General features: G+C 49.3%; 2 protein-coding genes across 4 annotated transcripts in view; one reads left to right on the top strand and one right to left on the bottom strand.

Annotated features, from left to right (window-relative positions):
* The window catches only part of SNAP47 (synaptosome associated protein 47), a 104,477-nt gene that overhangs the window by 18,519 nt on the left and 66,966 nt on the right, over positions 1-18,992 (top strand). The gene's annotated exons all lie outside the window — the stretch shown is intronic.
* Positions 10,485-18,914, bottom strand: JMJD4 (jumonji domain containing 4). Of its 3 annotated transcripts, none has more exons than XM_019963754.2 (6): positions 18,403-18,910; positions 18,012-18,177; positions 15,859-15,984; positions 15,291-15,522; positions 14,606-14,752; positions 10,485-14,160 (listed from the first exon to the last, which is right to left on the bottom strand). In XM_019963754.2, exons 1-6 carry the CDS (start codon positions 18,665-18,667, stop codon positions 13,858-13,860), a joined length of 1,239 nt encoding a protein of 412 aa, XP_019819313.2. In that variant the 5' UTR covers positions 18,668-18,910; the 3' UTR covers positions 10,485-13,857. The 3 variants fall into 3 exon arrangements, with proteins under 3 accessions (XP_019819313.2, XP_019819312.2, XP_019819315.2); XM_019963753.2 differs by having other exon boundaries at positions 15,291-15,558; positions 18,403-18,909; XM_019963756.2 differs by lacking the exon at positions 15,859-15,984 and having other exon boundaries at positions 15,291-15,472; positions 18,012-18,203; positions 18,403-18,914.

Here is an 18,992-nt window from a genome sequence, read left to right as displayed (position 1 = left end):
GTTTGCTTCAGTAATTTCTAATTTTTTGCTAGAATCATCTTCCTTCTTTTTTCCCCTCAAAAGCAGAACGCTATACAAGGAGACAAGACTGAGGGAACAGGGAGATTGAGACTGAGAAAGCATGAAGGCAATGAAGCATATACTATTTTGCTATTTACTTCTGTGGTCACTATGGGCTAAGTGCTACTGGAGACCCTCTAACATGTGGAATACACCTCAGAATTGTCACCTCAAAGAAAGGAAACTACTTGTCTACTCCTACCCATTGCTTGCTACAGTCCATGGGGTCACAAAGAGTCAGACATGACTGAGCAACTAAGCACAGCACAGCTTACTTGATGGTTTTCTCTTGGGCATTAACTCTCCTGCAGTACAGGAGTTGTAGTTTGGTTAGGTCTTGGGGGTTCAGAAAGAGTCCTAAATTAGAAAACCAAAAGATGCAGCAGATGTTTGAAGTGGAAAGCCCCTAAGATAGGTAAAACTATCACAGCTGTAGCTGCAGTGAAAGATGGACCAATGAATTTAGAACTGGTCATGGATAGCACCTGCTATTGTTACTGAAGCAAAGTTTGCTGTGCTCACCAACAGTAGGCCAATAAATGTGAGAGACATAGTGTTGAGGCAAGGAATATGACTTTATTCGGAAAGCTGACAGACTGAAAAGATGACAGACTAATGTCTCAAAATAACCATCTTATCGGGGTCTGGAGGCCAGGTTCTTTTATAGAACAGAAAAGGGGGGAGGTGAGGAAATAAAGTAAAAAGACCATTTATCTTCAAATATCTCCTGGAATAGCCAGATTTGGGCAGGGGATGCGTTAATTTCTTCCTTTCTGGAGCCATCCACACATGGACAGGGTCCTAAACAAAGGCATTCTGGTTTAACTTTCAGGCAGAGGGGCAGGGTTCCCTGAGGCAGACAGTTATGTATGGAGAGTATCCTTGTAGTGAACAAAAGCAATGGGAAGCAAACGTTAAAGTAAAAGAAATGGATCCAACATGGAGTCAAAATTGGCTCTTCCCTATAATAAACCCACCATTCTTCTGGGGTATCCTTGCCATGGTCTCCAGTATTAGGCTACCAGACCAGCTGTTCACACTGGGTATTGTGAATGTTCTGAAGTTGGTCTTGGGTGCCAGACTACTTGGTTGACAAGCTACCTGTCCTTTCTGATCCAAAAGTAGCCTCAGGTATTGAGCTGCTGAATTGATCAATTGTCCATGCCAGGCTTCTTGGGTTTCTTGGACTTGGTCTTGGGTGCCCAGGTGTTGGGTTGAGAAGCTTCTGTTCCAAGCACCCCAGATATGATCTCATCCACTGGGGTGCTGGGACCTGGACTTGGTTTCCAGTATCATGCTGCCAGGTTGGCTGGCTGTCCATCCCATGCAACTGGGCCTCCCAAGTCAACCATCTGTGACACCCATAGTGCCCTTAACTTGGCCTCCAGTGTCAGGTGGCTGCAACCAGCTGTGCATCCTATAGCATCTCTGACTTGGCTTTAGGCATCAGGCTTCCAGGTTGACCAGTTGTCCATCCCAGGGTTTCCAGACTTAACCTTTGGACTTGCGCTTCTGGGTCAACCAGATGTTAGTCTCAGTTCAATTCAGTTCAGTTGCTCAGTCTTGTCTGACTCTTTGCGACCCCATGAATTGCAGCACACCAGGCCTCCCTGTCCATCACCAACTCCCGGAGTTTACTCAAACTCATGTCCATCGAGTCGGTGATGCCATCCAGCCATCTCATCCTCTGTCATCTGCCAGGGTCCAGCCCTGGTGGATCCAGGGAATTTGAAGTGGGGACGGCGTCGGCGATCAGGAAACAATACATCAATTAAGCGTTAATTAAAGATATAAAGAGTGGTTAAGTAAGGATAGCTCAGTGAGAAAATTCAGTGGAGAAAAGAGGCTGAATAATTTGGTTTACGTGGAAAGCTAATAAAATTCCAAGACAAGGAATTTGCTTCACCTACATAGGCCGCAGGCATCCTCCCATTCTCCCGAAGGAGAGGAGACACTAAGGCCTCCCTGGTCAGATCTTAGAAGCTCAGGCATAATTAGTAGGCTTGACGAGCCTCCACACTCCAGATGGGAATTCAGCCAGAAGGTGAGAGAAAGAATGACATGGGGAGACAAAGCTTCGGTAAACAAGGCCCGCAATTTATTTTCCAAAGTAGTTTTTATACCTTAAGTTGTGCATAGAGGATAATGGGGGAAGGTCAGCAGTCCTTGATCCTTATCGAAGCCAGGCTTTCAAACTTATCATATGCAAAGTTTAGGTGACTTACATCATCTTCTGGCCAGGGGGCCTGTTAACATTTTATAACCCTTCTTCAGAAAACTTATTTTTCTCTAAAGGTGATTATTCTAAAGTCAGGCACCACCCTCCAAAAGCATTAGATAAAGTTGCATTCCTAAAGGGCAAAGGTGTGGTGGGCTATAACAAGAAAAGAATTAACTCAAGGGTCCAAGGTTACAAACATTAAAGCTACTACTTACATTCCTATACACCAATTATATTAATCAATACACTCCTAGGGACACAGTAGGTAAGGGATACGGAAACTCAGCAGCGAACATTGGCCCAACAAGTGAAAAACTCTTCAGCAATACAATTTCTAATCAATCTTTTAACTGCTCAAAGGAATCTGTATTTAGACAGTTTAGAACATCTCATGCCTCTCACGGTTGGGAGGCTGTGAACAATCACGTGTGGCCAGAAGAACCTGTTCAGGCAGGCTAGAGGACTTCCAAAGGAGTTTGTAGGTTGAAACACTCTTGTCACGCCCAGGAACTTTATTAACTGGAGCTGTAAGTTAACTCTTTTTCAGAGAGAGGTGGTGGGGGACAGCCCCTCGTAAAGTCAGAGGTGTAGGTGAGAGCACAAAGCAGTAAAGTAGGCAGACTCTGGTTTTGGGGGTAGGTGCTCGAGAATTTCCAGGGGGACTCCTGAGGCTCGATCCTGCCTTTGTGTATGCCGAGCCTCCTTCCTCATGACCTTTGCCATGGGCGGAGTTCCTCATGCTGGCTCCCGGCAGTCGTCCCCTTCTTCTCCTGCCCCCAGTCCCTCCCAGCATCAGGGTCTTTTCCGAGAGTCAACTATTCGTGTGAGGTGGCCAAAGTACTGGAGTTTCAGCTTTAGCATCAGTCTTTCCAATGAACACCCAGGACTGATCTCCTTTAGAATGGACTAGTTGGATCTCCTTGCAGTCCAAGGGACTCTCAAGAGTCTTCTCCAACACCACAGTTCAAAAGCATTAATTCTTCGGCACTCAGCTTTCTTCACAGTCCAACTCTCACATCCATACATGACCACCGGAAAAACCATAGCTTTGACTAGATGGACCTTTGTTGGCAAAGTAATGTCTCTGCTTTTTAATATGCTATCTAGGTTGGTCATAACTCTCCTTCCAAGGAGTAAGCGTCTTTTAATTTCATGGCTGCAATCACCATCTGCAGTGATTTTGGAGTCCCCCAAAATGAAGTCAGCCACTGTTTTCACTGTTTCCCCATCTATTTCCCATGAAGTGATGGGACCAGATGCCATGATCTTAATTTTCTGAATGGTGAGCTTTAAGCCAACTTTTTCACTCTCCTCTTTCACTTTCAACAAGAGGCTTTTTAGTTCCTCTTCACTTTCTGCTATAAGGGTGGTGTCATCTGCATATCTGAGGTTATTGATATTTCTCCTGGCAATCTTGATTCCAACTTGTGCTTCTTCCAGCCCAGCATTTCTCATGATGTACTCTGCATATAAGTTAAATAAGCAGGGTAACAATATACAATCTTGACGTACTCCTTTTCCTGTTTGGAACCAGTCTGTTGTTCCATGTCCAGTTCTAACTGTTGCTTCCTGACCTGCATATAGGTTTCTCAAAAGGCAGGTGGTCTGGTATTCCCATCTCTTTCTCAATTTTCCACAGTTTATTGTGATCCACACAGTCAAAGACTTTGGCATAGTCAGTAAAGCAGAAATAGGTGTTTTTCTGGAACTCTCTTGCTTTTTCGATGATCCAGCAGATGTTGGCAATTTAATCTCTGGTTCCTCTGCCTTTTCTAAAACCAGCTTGAACATTTGGAAGTTCACGGTTCACGTATTGCTGAAGCCTGGCTTGGAGAATTTTGAGCATTACTTTACTAGCGTGTGCTGCTGCTGCTGCTGCTAAGTCACTTCAGTTGTGTCCGACTCTGTGTGACCCCATAGACGGCAGCCCACCAGGCTCCACCGTCCCTGGGATTCTCCAGGCAAGATCACTAGCGTGTGAGATGAGTGTAATTGTGCGGTAGTTTGAGCATTCTTTGGCATTGCCTTTCTTTGGGATTGGAATGAAAACTGACCTTTTCCAGTCCTGTGGCCACTGCTGAGTTTTCCAAATTTGCTGGCATATTGAGTGCAGCACTTTCACAGCATCATCTTTCAGGATTTGAAATAGCTCAACCAGTATTCCATCACCTCCACTAGCTTTGTTCGTAGTGATGCTTTCTAAGGCCCGCTTGACTTCACATTCCAGGATGTCTGGCTCTAGGTGAGTGATCACACCATCGTGATTATCTGGGTCATGAAGATCTTTTTCGTACAGTTCTTCTGTGTATTCTTGCCACCTCTTCTTAATATCTTCTGCTTTTGTTAGGTCCATAACATTTGTGTCCTTTATTGAGCCCATATTTGCATGAAATGTTCCCTTGGTATCTCTAATTTTCTTGAAGATATTAGTCTGTTGCTGCTGCTAAGTTGCTTCAGTCATGTCCGACTCTGTGTGACCCCATAGAAGGCCACCCACCAGGCTCCCCCGTCCTTGGGATTCTCCAGACAAGAACACTGGAGTGGGTTGCCATTTCCTTCTCCAATACATGAAAGTAAAAAGTGAAAGAGAAGTTGCTGTCGTGTGCGACCCTCAGCGACCCCATGGACTGCAGCCTTTCAGGCTCCTCCATCCATGGGATTTTCCAGGCAAGAGTACTGGAGTGGGGTGCCATCGCCTTCTCCAAGATATTAGTCTAGGGTGTCCCAATTTCCCAGACTTGGCCTTGGTTGCTAGGATTTCAGATTGACCACTTATCAGTTTGGGGGTGTCATGAAACTTGGCCTTGTCCACCAGGTCTTGGGGTTCACCAGCTGTCAACCTCTGGCATCCTAGACTTGGCTTTGGGTGGCAAGAGTATTGAGTTGACTAGCTTACTCTCCAAGGCATCCAAGAATTGGCTACCAGCATTGATTTACTGACTCCATCGGCTGTCCATCCCAAACATTCTAGCCTTTTTATATCTGTTTTCCAGTGTCAGGTTGCTGTATCAACTGTGTCCTAGGCATCTTGGTTGTCTCAGACTTGGCCATGAAGAGTGGGTTGCCTGGTCAACCAGCTATCTGTTCAGAGGATCCTGGATTTGGTTTCTCAGTGGGCTACCAGGTCAACCAGCTGTCCATTTGGGGGTTCCCAAATATCGCATTTGGCATCTGTCTGCCAGGTCAACCAACTGTCTACCCCTAGATGACTTGGCCTCTGGCACTGGCTGTCAGGTTGACCATCTGTTCCTCCAGGATCCAAGACTTGGCCTCTAGCATTGGTCTGCCACATCATCCACCTATCTGACCCAGGATGTCATAGACTTAGCCTCATACATTAGGCTTCTGGGTCCACCAGCTGTTAATTTGTGGCATCCCAGACATGGCCTGCTGGGTCAAACAGCTGTCTGTCCAGGGTTTCCCAGTCTTGGTCTTGAATGCCAGGGTGCTGGGGTGACCAGCTGTTCATCTCAGGCATCTTTGACTTGGCCTTTAGCATCAGGCTTGTGGGTTTAACATCTGTCCAACTTAGTGATGTCCATGCATCACTGACTGGCCTCAAACACTGAGCTGCCAAGTCAACCTGCTGTCTATTTGTAAGGTCCCAGCCTTGGCCAATATTTTGGTCACCTGATGCGAACAGCTGTCTTATTGGAAAAGACTCTGATTCTGGGAAAGATTGAAGGAAGAAGGAGAAGAGGGCATCAGAGGAGAGATGGCTGGATGGCATCATCGATGTAATGGACAGGAACTTGGGCAAACTAGGAGATGGTGAGGGACAGGGAGTGTTGTAGTCCATGGAGTCACAAAGAGTTGGACTTAACTGGGCAACTGAACAACAACAAGCCTTGGCTTAGGGTGTTAACCTACTATGTTGACTAGCTGTCCCTTATGGAGGTCCCTGGTTTGATCTCCATGGTTGCAATGCTGGGTCAACTGACTGTCAGTCCAAGGTTTTCTGGACTATGCCTCAAGCACTGAGCTTCTGAGTTGACCAGCTGTCTGGGGTGGCCCAGAGTTGGCTTTGGTTGCCAGACTGCCTGACTGACAAGTTGTTTATTTCAGGCATGTCCCAGATTTAGTCTTAAGGCTCCAAGTTGCAGAGTCAATCAGCTGGGATGTCCTTTTCAGACATCCCAGACTTTGCCTTGGGTGCTGGGGTGACCAAATATTCATTCTAGAAGAGCCAGGCTTGACCTTGGGGGATGGTAGCCAAGTCAACTAGCTGTTCATTCAGGAACTTGGCACCAGCCTACTGAACTGCCCAATTATTCATCCCAGGTGACCTGAGCTTGGCCTTGGATTCCAAGCTTCCAGGTCAGTCAAGTGTCCATTTCAGATTGACCTCTGGTGTCAGGCTGGAAGGCCCACCAACTCTTTGACCCAGGTACCCCAAAATTGGTCTCAGGTGCCACTCTGCCAAGTAACTAGCTGTCTTGTTGGGCATCTTGGATTTGGCCTCAAGTGTCAAGTTTCTGGATCAACCACATATGAATCCCAGGCATCCCATGTCTAGTACTCAGACTTGGCCTAGCGTACTAGACTGTCAAGTAAACCAGCTGACAATCCTAGGCATCCCAGACTTGACATCAGGCACTGGGCTGCCGGGTTGACTTGTTATTCATCGTGGATGTCTCATGTGCCTTGGAAGGTTCCAGACTTTGCTTTGGGCACTGAGCTGCCAGGTCAATCTATCACTGGTATCTCAGGTTTCCTGAACTTACCCTTGGACATTGTACTGTTGGTCAACCAGTGTCCTGGACTTGGCCTCTAGTGCCAGATTTTAGTTGATCATCTGTATGTCTTGGGCCTCTTAGACTTGATCTTGGGTGCTCGATCATCCAGCTCTTTGTCCTAGGTGTTTTAGACTTGCCCTTGGGCACTGAGCTGCTGTGTCTACCAATTGTTTTCCCCAGGCCTCCCAGACTTGGATTTGGGTATTAGTCTTCTGGTTTGAAGAGCTGTTCATCCTGGGCACCCCAAACTTAGCCTTGGCCACCAGGTTGCTGGGTTGGCCAGCCCTTTCCAGGGTGTCCCAGACTTGGTCTCTTGTGTCAGGCTGCCATGTCAACAACCTATATAAAGTCTCAGGCATCCTAAACTTGACCTCTAATACTAAAGTGCCAGACCAGCTGTCCTTCACAGGAGTCCTGGAGTTGGCCTTAGGCATTAAGCTGCCGTGTTGACCTTTTGTCTAACCCGATCATCCTAGACTTGGCCTTAAGCACCTGGCTACTAGCTCAGTCACCTGTCTTTCTAAAGTGTTTCAGCCTTGGCCTTGGCCTAGGATGCCTACCTTCTGGGTTGACTAGCTGTCTGTCTGAGGTATCAGTGACTTGTCCTCAGATTCTGAGTTGCCATTCAATTAACTTCTATAACAGTTGTCTCAGATTGACCTTGGCTGGAAATAAAGATGTTTCTTACAAGCTACTTGCAAGGTGCCTTCAGCACAGCATTCTTTCAATGAATAAAATAATACCCATTTTGTAATGCATGTGGTGAAATGTTTGAGACTTGAAATGGTTTTTAAACAGTCACTGAAATCTGCAATCGGTATAGCGTTCCATCAGTAAATGGAAGTGTCACCTATTCTATAATGCCTGTAGTGAAGATTTAAGGGACTTGAAATAAAGATGTTTCTAGAAGCTACTTAGAAGCTGTGTTCCAAACAGTGTTTTGTTAATGGAAGTGATATTCTGTAATGTGTGAAGTGTTTATAGAGACTTAAAATTGTTTCTAAACCTAACCCTGACCCTAATTCAAATCCCTAACCCCCAATCCATCCCCAAATCTAAAACCTAATCCAAACTTTGATTCTTATCCTGATCCTAACCCTAGGCTCAAAGCCAAAACCTGATCCTGACCCTGACACTATTCTTAATTCTGACCCTAACCTACATCCTGACCCTGACCCCCTTAACCCAATTACAAACCGAAACCCAAGCACACACACAAACTCAAATCTTAATCTCAGATCTCAATCTTGATCCAGATTTCAATACTGACCCTGACTCTAATGTCCTACACTTGATCCCTAATCCCAACCTCTTACGCCCAACTCTTATCCTGATACCCTTAGTCAACCACTCCCATGGGTTATGTTTTAAGAATGAAATTCAATAGGAATCTGGTGGATTCCTGTTCACCCTCTCCTTAATGGGCCATATTCCTTCAAGTATCCTTCCAATACACACAGAGACTTCCAGGTGGGCACCATAAGTATGGGGGGCAGAGGAAGAGTAGACACCTGAAGGTGGTAAGAGGAAAAAGAGGGTGGGGGAAGCTCTCTTACAGGGTAGGGACATTTAATCTCCTAGTAGCATGTCCACAGGCCCACAGCATGGGGAGGGGGAGTGATACCAGGCTGATAGGCAGAGGTCCCCCAGGGTTCTGGAATGGGATACCTGTAGAGCATCCTAGACAGGACAGTGCCTGGGGTCTTGTGTCTACTGATATAGGCACCTGGAACTCTTGTTGCTGGGGTCTTGTGTCTACTGATATAGGCATCTGAGCAAAATCCCTTAGTGTGGAGGGGGCTACAGAAATCTTTAGTTTCCTCCTCTATAAGTTGGGTGCATGGAGTGATCCCAAGAGTTCCGCTTCCAAGAGAAGTATCTTTTGGACTTGGTCCTCCATGGATGGTCCACTGTGCTGAGGACACGGGCAATCCTCCAAGCAGAATAGCTTGAGGGCATGGGTGATTGAGGACCAGATATAATTCACAACATAGTTAAGTCCAGAGACATGACCATCTTTGCTGGAGGCTTGGGGTCCTCATTTGGAAGTGGAGTTAGGTTTACTGTCCAGGCTTGGTGAGGTCTCATGAGTGAACTGGACATCCAGGGCCAGAGGAAGCTAATACGGAGACAAGGGAGGATTGAGGTCCTCACCACTCCTGGAGTCTGCACGTCCCACTCCTCTGCCCCGTTAAGGGCCCAGGGAACCACTGTCTGATGACATCCAAAATTGTGTTTTGTTCTCTGGTTTCTTGTCTGGATTATAGTTAGAGCACTGACTTTACCAGTGGGATGGGCTGTACCCACTGCACTCAACAAAGCAACAGCAGCAGGGATGGGACACCCAGGGTCATTCTGGGTAACCCCAAACTTTGTTTCTGACTTTAGCTGAGCCTTCTCTACATTTTTCTTAGTCAATTTATCTAAATGTTTGTCAATTTTTTCATTTCTCCAGATAAACAATTTTTAGTTTGTTGATTTTCTCCATTGTTATGTTGTTCTCTTATTATATTCATCTCTGCTCTTAAGTTTTTAGCCTTACTTTGCTCTTTCTCTGGTTCACAAAGGGCATCTTCTGACTCCTGACAGTAGCCAGCCTCAGGATCACCCTCTCCAGAGTGAATTAAAGACTTCCAGACTGAAGTGGCCCAGGTCAACCAGACACCGTGCTAAAACCTGACAGCCCAGGCCACCCCCAAGCTTGTTTCATCAACTGAACCTGTTTTCTGGCTGGGCGGTTCACAGGCTAACCTGGCCTCCCACAGGTTTTACTGCCTTAGGTGCCTTCTGCTCTCTGGGAACCAGAAGGCTAGTTAACTTTAGCTGAGCACTGCCAATGGGCACAGTGCCCTGCCTGCTGCTGCCAGATACTGCCCTCTGTACAGTGGCCTTCACAGGTACCACTCACTGCCAGCTGTGCTCACAGGCTGCCCAGAACCCCATTCACCCACTGGGTCAGATGACTGCAGTTCTCTCCTGTTTCACAGCACATGCCTATGACCTTCCCAGGGATCCTGGTCCTACCTCCCACCACTTTCTCAGGCTAGAAGGAATCTCAGAGATTCTATCATCAAGGCCAACTGAGAGTGACAGTCTTACCCACTTCCCTTCCCCAGTAGAGGAGAGACCCCACTTCACATATCTTGCTCTTCATCTTCATCCCACTGATGTTGTCTGGTGCCACTGCAAGTGCCAAGCACCAAGGACTTATGAGACCACAGGAGAAGGGGTCAGTGGGAAGATTTCAGAGGTAAGAGAGTAACTGCTTTTTTTGTATAAAAGGTGAAAAAAAAAAAGTTTACTATTGTTGTAAATAGTATTTACAACAATACTATTCAATTCAACAATACTACAACAATTCAAAGCTGCACTTGAATATTGTACTAAAATCCCATTTTCTACTACAGCCTAGGAGTTGTGATTCTTTCATTTTTTGTGTTTAAAGAGACAGACACTCTCATTCCTCATTCAGTAAGTCTTGCAAGGCCATCAGTTTATTGTATGTGGAAGAAAGAAGCATCAGTTATTCTTCTCTGAAGGACATATCCACATCCATCTTTCACAGAGATGTTTGTTTCAGTATCATTAAACTGGACAAGGAGCTGAGAAAGCCCCTCAGAACTTGGGGAATTTGGAAGCTGAAGGTATTTTCACAGGCATATCAACAACCACTGAAATGTGGGCATCCTTAAAAGTTAACTCTTGCCAGGATCACTTCCTACCCCAGGACAACGGCTGATTTCTACATTATGGAGGGAGAGCTTTCTGCTTCTGTTATTGAGATATCTTTTGACCACCAATTGGGAAACTGTTGGTCAAACTCTGCAATTCTGTAAGCCCTAAGTGGAGAAACTTGTGAAAAAGAGAAAACATACAACATGGAAAAGAAGAAGGCAGAGGAAGGTTATTAGGAAACAAACTGAGGGCAGGCAAGATTTTCCATCACCCCACTTTCCTAAGGTCAGTACTTCACATAAATTGGAATACTCCTCTGACCTCAGGATTCCTTTCCCTGCTTATTTCTTTTCCAGGGAAAGATTTGTGATGTCATTCTACCAGCACTCCTGCTGCCTGTGTACAAGGATTCCCAGCATCCCTGCAGTGCCCTGCAAACTTTTAATGCAGAAATGTCCTAGATGGTCCCCAGGCCCCTATCAGGCACACCAATGGCCACTCTTCTCTGTCTGGGGCTTGGTTATGTCATGGAGATGTCAACCTTTCCTGTAGGAAGGGCTCCAAGATGCAGCCTGATAGGCAGGGAGAAGGTATACCACCAGGACCAACAATCCATGGACAGCACAGACACAGCTCTGCCAATTAAACACTAGACTGCTTCCAACCTGGATGGGAAACACACATTGCCCTGCCCTCACCTGAGTGCCCTCCTGAGGCTTCTCCTAGGATTGGAAACTAAAGAGTTAATGTCAGGCAAGTCAGGGAGCTCCTGGGATCCTACACAGCCTTCAGACTATACTGCCACGTATTTTCAATACCCTCCCCTGAATATATAGTCTTTAAAGGCAAGAAACAGATGAATTGTGGGGCAATTCTGAGTTACCTTTTCCTTCCTGATGGTTCTGTCACTCAGACACACAGTAGGGCTCACCGCTGCCAGGCCCTAAAGGATTCGCGCAAGTGACTGTTGAATGCAAGTTGGAGTGCAGAAAGACATAGGATGAGCAAGATAGAGCTCACCCTACGTCTGATGGTTGAACTATACATAACGACCATAACGGAGTTGACTATTGATGGATGTGGATGGTGCAGAACTAATGTGCAAGGAAAGACAGATAAATTCACAGAAATGTGGAGTAGTTGTTTTACAGTGAGTGTGCAAGCACTGTTAAATGGCACACAATGGCTGTGTAGAAGGGGAAGCTGGAAGAGTGAGGAGCATGGGGGGCAGTTGATAACCTGGCCCCAGTGTGCAGGCAGTCTTACACAGTGTGTGTGCAATAACTTTATAGACTAGCACACAGTAGTGTGTGAGAATAGAAAATCTGATGGTGAGCATGGGAGGAGCGATTGTTAATGCTACAGGAGTGTGCTGGAGTGAGAGTGGGGCACACATGCAGACTAGTTGGTGAACTGCACATGCAGAGTATGCAGTGACTCCAGATAGCAAGTAGATGTGCAAAGTGACCTGGAAATGGCAGTCACCGGCTTTTTAATTACACAGTGAGTGTGCAAGGAGATATTGGTGAGTCTGAGTGGGCATGTAAGAACGGGGCACTGGATGAAGCAGAGTGACCAGTGAATATGTAAGGAGTGACTGCAATGGTCCATTTTATGTGCCAGTGTGGTTAGGTCATGGTGCAGTTATTTGGCTAAATGCCAGTGTCTGGATGTTGCTGTGAAGGCATTTTTAAAATGTGATTAACATTCAACTCAAGAGATTTTAAGCAGATGACCCTCCAAAATGTGGGCAGACCTCATTAAATCAGTTTAAGATCTTAACAGCAAAGGACCTAGGTTTCCCAAAAAGGCAATTCTGCCTCTAGATTGGATCACAGAAGCCCTGCCTGAGTTTCCAGCCTCTAGACTCAAGACTGCAGTGTCAGCTCTTCCCTGGGTCTACAGCCTATCAAGCAGATTTCACACTTACCAGCCCTTAACACCTGTCTTTCTACATATATTCTATTGGTTCCATTTCTCTGGAGAATCCTGAAACTTGACTACTGCATATAATATAGGTGTGCAACAAGTGGAAACTGGATGGTACAGACAAGTGTCAAAAGAGTGCAATGATAAATTCTGGACAGGGCAGAATGAGTGCACAAAGAGTGGCTGTTGAATCAGTGTGCAAAGTGACTTTAGATGGCCAATAGTGGGTGTGCAATGAGTTGAAGCTGGATGGTGTATGAGGTGTGGAAGAGACCCAGGCTCCAGCTGGCCTCTGGGCCCTACCTGGCCCGCAGGGAGACCTCAGACAAGGCATTCTGCCTCACTGGGTGTGCAGCTGCAAGGGTGACCTCAGAGTCTCTGCAGGGGAAAGGTATTGCTGTAGCAAGCAGGAGGGGGACAGACTTTGCCTTGCCCTATTGCCAGGGCCCAAAGAGCACCTGAACGATGTACCTATGACATCTGGGAGACCTGCATGAAGGATAGCACATGAGGCCTGGAGCTCTGACTAATAGACAGCACAGGATCCTGCTGGGGAAAAGAGGGTCAAAGGCCAGAAGAGGGAAGGAACGCTCTATTTAAAGTGATTCCAATGTGGGATGGAGACATAGGCCTTGGATCTTGGGTCTGCCTTGGGCCTCAGTCTCTACCTTACACTGAGAACCCTCTTCTAGTGGGAGATGTGTGGACTCATGCAGGGATGTGGTGCTACTGCAGAGGGGGCCCTGCACTGCTGAGGATGGGAGGCTGTCAGCATGGGTGCTAGCCTTTGCTGAGGGAAGGCTGGTCGGGGGAAGAAGGGGGAAGAAAACCTGGCCATATGCCACCCCCACTCCTGAGTCCCCAGCACATTCCTAACCTCCTTGCCCTGGGTCCAAATGACCAACACTTCCCCATGCACCCCCTCACAAGATCCAGTTCCCAGTCCTGGCTGAGCCTCACAAGGACAAGGGGCCTGGACCTTCTGGACAGGCGTCAGGGCCCCAGGGATGCCAAAAGAGAGCCAGGACATACCAGACCCCTAAGAGCAGGATCTGTGCCTGGGACACTGAAGTGACAGTTCAACGGGGAGGTGACAAGTCCCAGGCCACACAGGAGGGCAGAGCTTTATTTCCAGAAGAATTTCCAGAAGGGATCCTGGAGCAGGATGACTGCCTTCCACACTGGTGCCTCCAGCGTCCCCCAGAGACGTGCTTCACCCAGTCCTCAGAGCACGCACTAAAGGGATGTGGTGGCAGCTACAGCCTCTTCCAGCTGTCGCAGTAGTACCTCTGGCCGTGGTGAGAATGTACTAGGATCCACCCTCTGGAAGTCAGGGTGGGCCACCACGGACTCCAGCACCTCAGCTATGCGGCCAATGTCAAATGCGGCCTGCTGGGGGCCCAACCCAGTGTCCTCGCCACCCTCCACCTGGCCAGGGCTCATCCCCTTTGCAAGGAGGAGAAGCCTCCTTTCAGCAATGATCTTCAGGAAGTGATAAAATTCTTCGAAATTAATCCCAGAGCAGGACTTCATGATGACCTGGGTCAGAAAGAAACAGCCAGTGAGCTGCTGCTCACTCATAGCTCTGGGCAAGCTCTGTTGACCCTATACTGAGTCTAGGCTACAAAGGGCCCTGACACACAGTCCAGTCCTTGAGACACACCTGGGGGTCGGCCAGTGATCAAAGGGGTCTGAGTCCTGCAGCCTGGAAGCCCAGACCCTCGCTCACATAGGTAGTCCTAGTTGCCACTGGGCCCCTAAGACTGCAGCTCCGACCTCAGAGACCACACCTCCCTTCAGATTGCAGGCTGTCCCGGGGTTTTTCCCACACCTTTCCCCGACTGAGGCCTTGGCCTAGTGAGCATATTCTTGCCCCGACTGTGGCCCTGGCCCGGGTAGGCCCCTACCCACCTCCTACTCCTACATAGCTGTGGCGAGCCTCACTCAGCCCGTGCCCCACTACTGCTCAGACCAGTTGTCCCACCTGGCAGTGGTGATGCCAGTCAGGCATGGTGTCCCTCCACTCAATGACCTCTTGCTGCACAGCACTGAGCTCCTGCTGCAGGAAGTGCCACATATTGGCCAGGTTACAGCCGTTGACCCAGTTGTGGTTGATGGAGATGGTGTCCTCCTGGAAGGGGCAGGGCGCAGGCTGTCCTCATGATCCCTCAGGGGGCACTGTCCCCTCCCTGTCTTGAGATCCGCTCAGACTTCCTCAGCTGGGAAGAGCCACTCCTATCTCCCAGTGGGAGCTGGCAGAGAAGAGGGAGCTGGGGCTGGGATCATCCTAATCCACAATTATTAACCCATAGTGGGGCTGCCCAAAGGCTGGGACAACCCCACGTGTGTGGATCCCTTGCCCACTGTCACCCAAGAAAGTAACATGTAAGGGAGGCAAAGAGGCTGGGGGCCGTCAGCAGCGCTGCGTGCGGGAACCAACATGGCTACGTGCAGCACCAGTCTTGCCCATGGCCTGCCCCCTCCCATACCCAGGCTCTCCCTGCCCACTCTGCAGGAACGCATTCAGGAAGGTGCTGAAGGCAAGGAGAGCTGCTGGCAGGCCAAAGTGCTCAGCTGAGTCGGGGTAAGAGTTAGCCCAGTGTAGTACCGTGGCCTGTTTCCCTGACCCGCCTGGGCCATAGGTCGTGGGGTGTGGCGTGCCATCCTACCAGGTTGTGGACTTGGTGGTGCCACCCACTGGGCACAAACACCATCTCGCCTGCCTCCTGCGTGACCTCCAGTGGTGGGCCACAGCGATCTCGCATGGGGTGTAGGCGGCTATCCAGGAGGGTGGGGGAGGTCACGTCGTAGGGCAGGCCACCGTGGCAATCCCGCAGGGCTTCTTCTTGCCCTGGCGGGAAGAAGAACCACTTTTTCCTCCCGCAGATGTTGACGGACCAGCTGAAGGAGCGGAAAACGTCAGCATGGAACGGCGACCTGTGCAAGAGCTCCTGTTGGTGCCATGTGGCTTGGGTGTGGGCTATGCGTCTTCTGAATAGACTGGCCAGGCTCAGAGGCCTCAGTGGTCCCCAGTTCTCACACCTGGCCTGTGAGCCAGGTGGGAGGGCCAAACCTCCCCAACCCCGGAACATCACAAAGGAGGTGTAGGAGCTCTTTCCATTTGGCTAACAGGGATCTCTGAGAGGCTCTGGGCAAGAGCCAACAGACCAACAGGAAGGTTCAGGAGTGACCGGGACAGGGGTGTAGGATGGCGGATGGGAGCAGACAGGCAGTTACCAAGTGCCGGTGGGCCCCATGTAAACGAAGCAGTAGTCATCCACGTCTAGGGCGTCCCAGTACTCGTTGAGCCAGTCAGATGAGAAGTATATGGGCAGGGTGAACACGCCTTCTGCCAAGAAGTCCCTTTAGAAAGTGGCATGAAGCTGCAGCATAAGTGGCTACAAGCCAACCTCCCAGCACCCACATCCTGAGTACATGAAGTATCATGAGAGTTTTGAAATTATGTGAATGACCCTGACCTGCCTTCTGGAGTCAGCACCAACCACCAGGAGTGGGGCCACCTCAGACCATCCAGCCATAGCCCTGCCAACAGATGACTACAGCCCCAAGTGACCCTAGCTGATCCCTGCCCAAATGACTGAACCAGAGATGTAAGCAGATAAAATGGCTTTGGGGGTGCTATGACAGAACCTAGATAACTTGTACAGGCAGTAACCTAGATGTTTAGGGCCCCTTGCACACCCATTCCAGGATCTCAGCCTCTGGCTGAGCTGGCGTTATAAATGCGTCATTTGCATCATGACGGCTTCCCGAGTTTGCGAGCTTCCACTTTTTTACCCACACCAGTGACCCGGACCATCAAGCAGATTCAAAGCCATAAGCCCAGCCATGAGGACAGCCCAGGTACACCAAGCTCCTTTCTGCTTTGTTTCTCAATCCCTCATTCTCCTGGTTCACCCCCACAGCCCAACCGATGGGATCCCAAGTAGAGGAACATTCTAAACCAGCCCAAGGGAGAGTGCGCATCTATCTACACGGTCACACAACACTGTCGGTCAGAGCCATGCCAGGGTACAGCCTTAGTGGTGCCACACCACGGGTAGTCTCCCCAACACCGTGCAGATTCCTCCGCTGCCATGCCTCTGTACGCTAACAGACACCTGCTTGCCCTTCAAAACCCCGCTCAGACATTATCTCCCCTGTGGCTACCCCTGCCTACCTGATGCAGGTCTTCCTCTGCTCTTTTTAGTTTTGGGTTGCCCAGGAAAACGCAAGACACTCTATCAAAACTGAATTTCAAATAAACAGTGAACAAGCTTCTAGGGTAAGTATGTAAAAACCACTCATTGCTTATCTGAAGCACAAATTCACAGGACATGAGTGTCTGAGTCTATGAGTCCATCTGGGCTGCTGGAATATGAATCCTTGAGGCCAAAGCCAGAGTTTGGTTGCATCTTAGCTTCTATCTGCCAGGTAAGAAACTGTGTGGCAGCTAGTACCAAGGCAAGCTGTGAGCAGGATGCTGCTGATGCCTTTCATGTACTCTTGGATTGCTCTTGGGAATCACAAGGGCCTGAGTTCATTTTTTTTTTTGGAGTCTTAATTCCTGCGTCAGTGAAACAAGAACTCGATTGTTCACTCATTTATTAAATGAGCACCTACTCTGTGCCAAGGCCCTGTGCCAGAGAGTGGGGATCTGGGTAGGACCCCTTCCCTGCTTGTGAAAAGCATAACCCTGGCAGGAGAAATGGCTACAAAACCCGAGGACCACCTCAGAGAATGGGATCACCACAGAAGGGGTGGGATTGCCCACATGAGCGAGATGTTTCTGAGGACAACATCCTTCGAGCTCTCCAGGTGGAAGAAGTATGCAGTGGGTGAGGACAGACCTTGGAAGGCCACATTAAACAGTTGCCATTGCTTGTTAGTGATGGAGATTTTTAAACGGGAGGGACACAGTCCTGCTGGAAAGCCCATTTGGACTTTAGTGAGCCTAGCAGTGGAGTCCAGTACCTGAGGCAGGGCAGTCTGGAGGTTGGCAGCAACCAAGGTGAATGGTAAGAGGCCTGACCTAGGGAAGTAGGTTTGGACACGGGAGGCTGGTCCCAGGGCACCTGAGAAGACAGGCAAAGGCTGGGTGCTGCCAGTTAGATGGCGGTGAAGCTGACAAGGAAGGTTCTGGGCAAAACTGACAACGAAGAGGTGGGTAACCACAGCCATATGCGCCTCTGCCAGGCCCACATTCTTCACAGCAGGCAAGCCTGTGATGGCATAGTGAGATGGCCATGACTGGAGAGAATGACACTTTGAACCACTGAAGAGATCACGTTAAATTCCTAAATGGGTTATAGCCCAGTTCCTCTGCGTGCAGCCAGGGCTCACTCAGAACTGAGAAGCAGTGCTGTGGCCAGTATTCCAGGCCCCTTTACCTGCACAGATGCCAGTCTTTGAGATATAAACAGCCCCGTGAAGAGGAGTAGTTTGCCTGAATGTACTCTTTCCAGTAGCTGATGTAGTCTCTGAGGGGCATGTGTTCTTTGGGGTTGGAGTTGTATTCCTGGACCCCACAGTTTGCAACAGGTACAACCACGTCTCCTGAAAGCAAAGGGTCAGGCACAAGACTTTTCTGAGAGTCCTCCAGCCTGTCCGTCCTCCCTGACCCTGTCCGCCCTCCAATTCACTGCTACACTGTCTCCAGTGAATTCTCATGCCCTGCCTCCCTCAAGCCCTCTCTGGCTCTCATCTCCGCCCTCACAGTCTGACTCAGGTCAGAGTCAAGGCCTGACCTTGCACTCCAGGGTATTCCTGCCCAGTCCTTACCATAGTTCTGAAGCAGATAATCGAAGTTGGGCTTTCCGCTGGGTGTCACCCAGAGCCTCCTGCTGCCCCAGTCCTCGGTGAAGGCGCTGGAAAAAACACAGGGCAAGTTGGGGAGCAGGTAGCCCTTGAAAAAGTCGGCGTAGGAAAAGGAGTCCGGCTTCTCGATGAAGTCCACGCGGTCCAGTTTCGGACAAACCCTGCTGGGGAGACGCCCCTCGAGGCCTCTGAAGTGGCTCTCGGCGAACACGCGCGTCTCCCTGTCCATCCCGGGCCAGGTTCTGCGTCCGTGGGGTGCAGGGAAACCTGGGCTGGGAGTCTGCCGCCGGGGGACGGGGAGTCTGGAGGGCTGCTGGGAACGGGGCGGGGCTCGGGGGATGTCGAAGGAGCAGCGGGGACAGAGGGGCTGGTACGGATGATGGAAACAGCGGTGAAGTCTCCCGACCGCGGACCCGCGAAGGGCGGAAGCCCGGAATCCCACTTGGGCATTCCTACGTCTCTGCTCTTTAAACTGGGAGAAGAAAAAGGAAGTGTTTGCTAAAACTGCTTCCGGAGTAAACCCTCTGGGCGTCCGTGGCTCACAGCCCACAGCC

Source organism: Bos indicus, chromosome 7, assembly GCF_029378745.1.
Source record: "Bos indicus isolate NIAB-ARS_2022 breed Sahiwal x Tharparkar chromosome 7, NIAB-ARS_B.indTharparkar_mat_pri_1.0, whole genome shotgun sequence".
In the NCBI taxonomy this organism is placed as follows: domain Eukaryota; kingdom Metazoa; phylum Chordata; class Mammalia; order Artiodactyla; family Bovidae; genus Bos; species Bos indicus.
This window is presented reverse-complemented; position numbering and strand designations above follow the sequence as displayed.

Bases quoted from the DNA above. Each gene is read 5' to 3' on its own strand.
- JMJD4 (XM_019963753.2), bottom strand. From the start codon at position 18,667: ATGGACAGGGAGACGCGCGTGTTCGCCGAGAGCCACTTCAGAGGCCTC. The intron at 18,178-18,402 runs GTAAGGACTGGG...CTTTGCTTTCAG, and splicing joins TTATCTGCTTCAGAACTATG to GAGACGTGGTTGTACCTGTT. The intron at 14,753-15,290 runs GTAGGATGGCAC...TGCCCCTTCCAG, and splicing joins ACCACCAAGTCCACAACCTG to GAGGACACCATCTCCATCAA.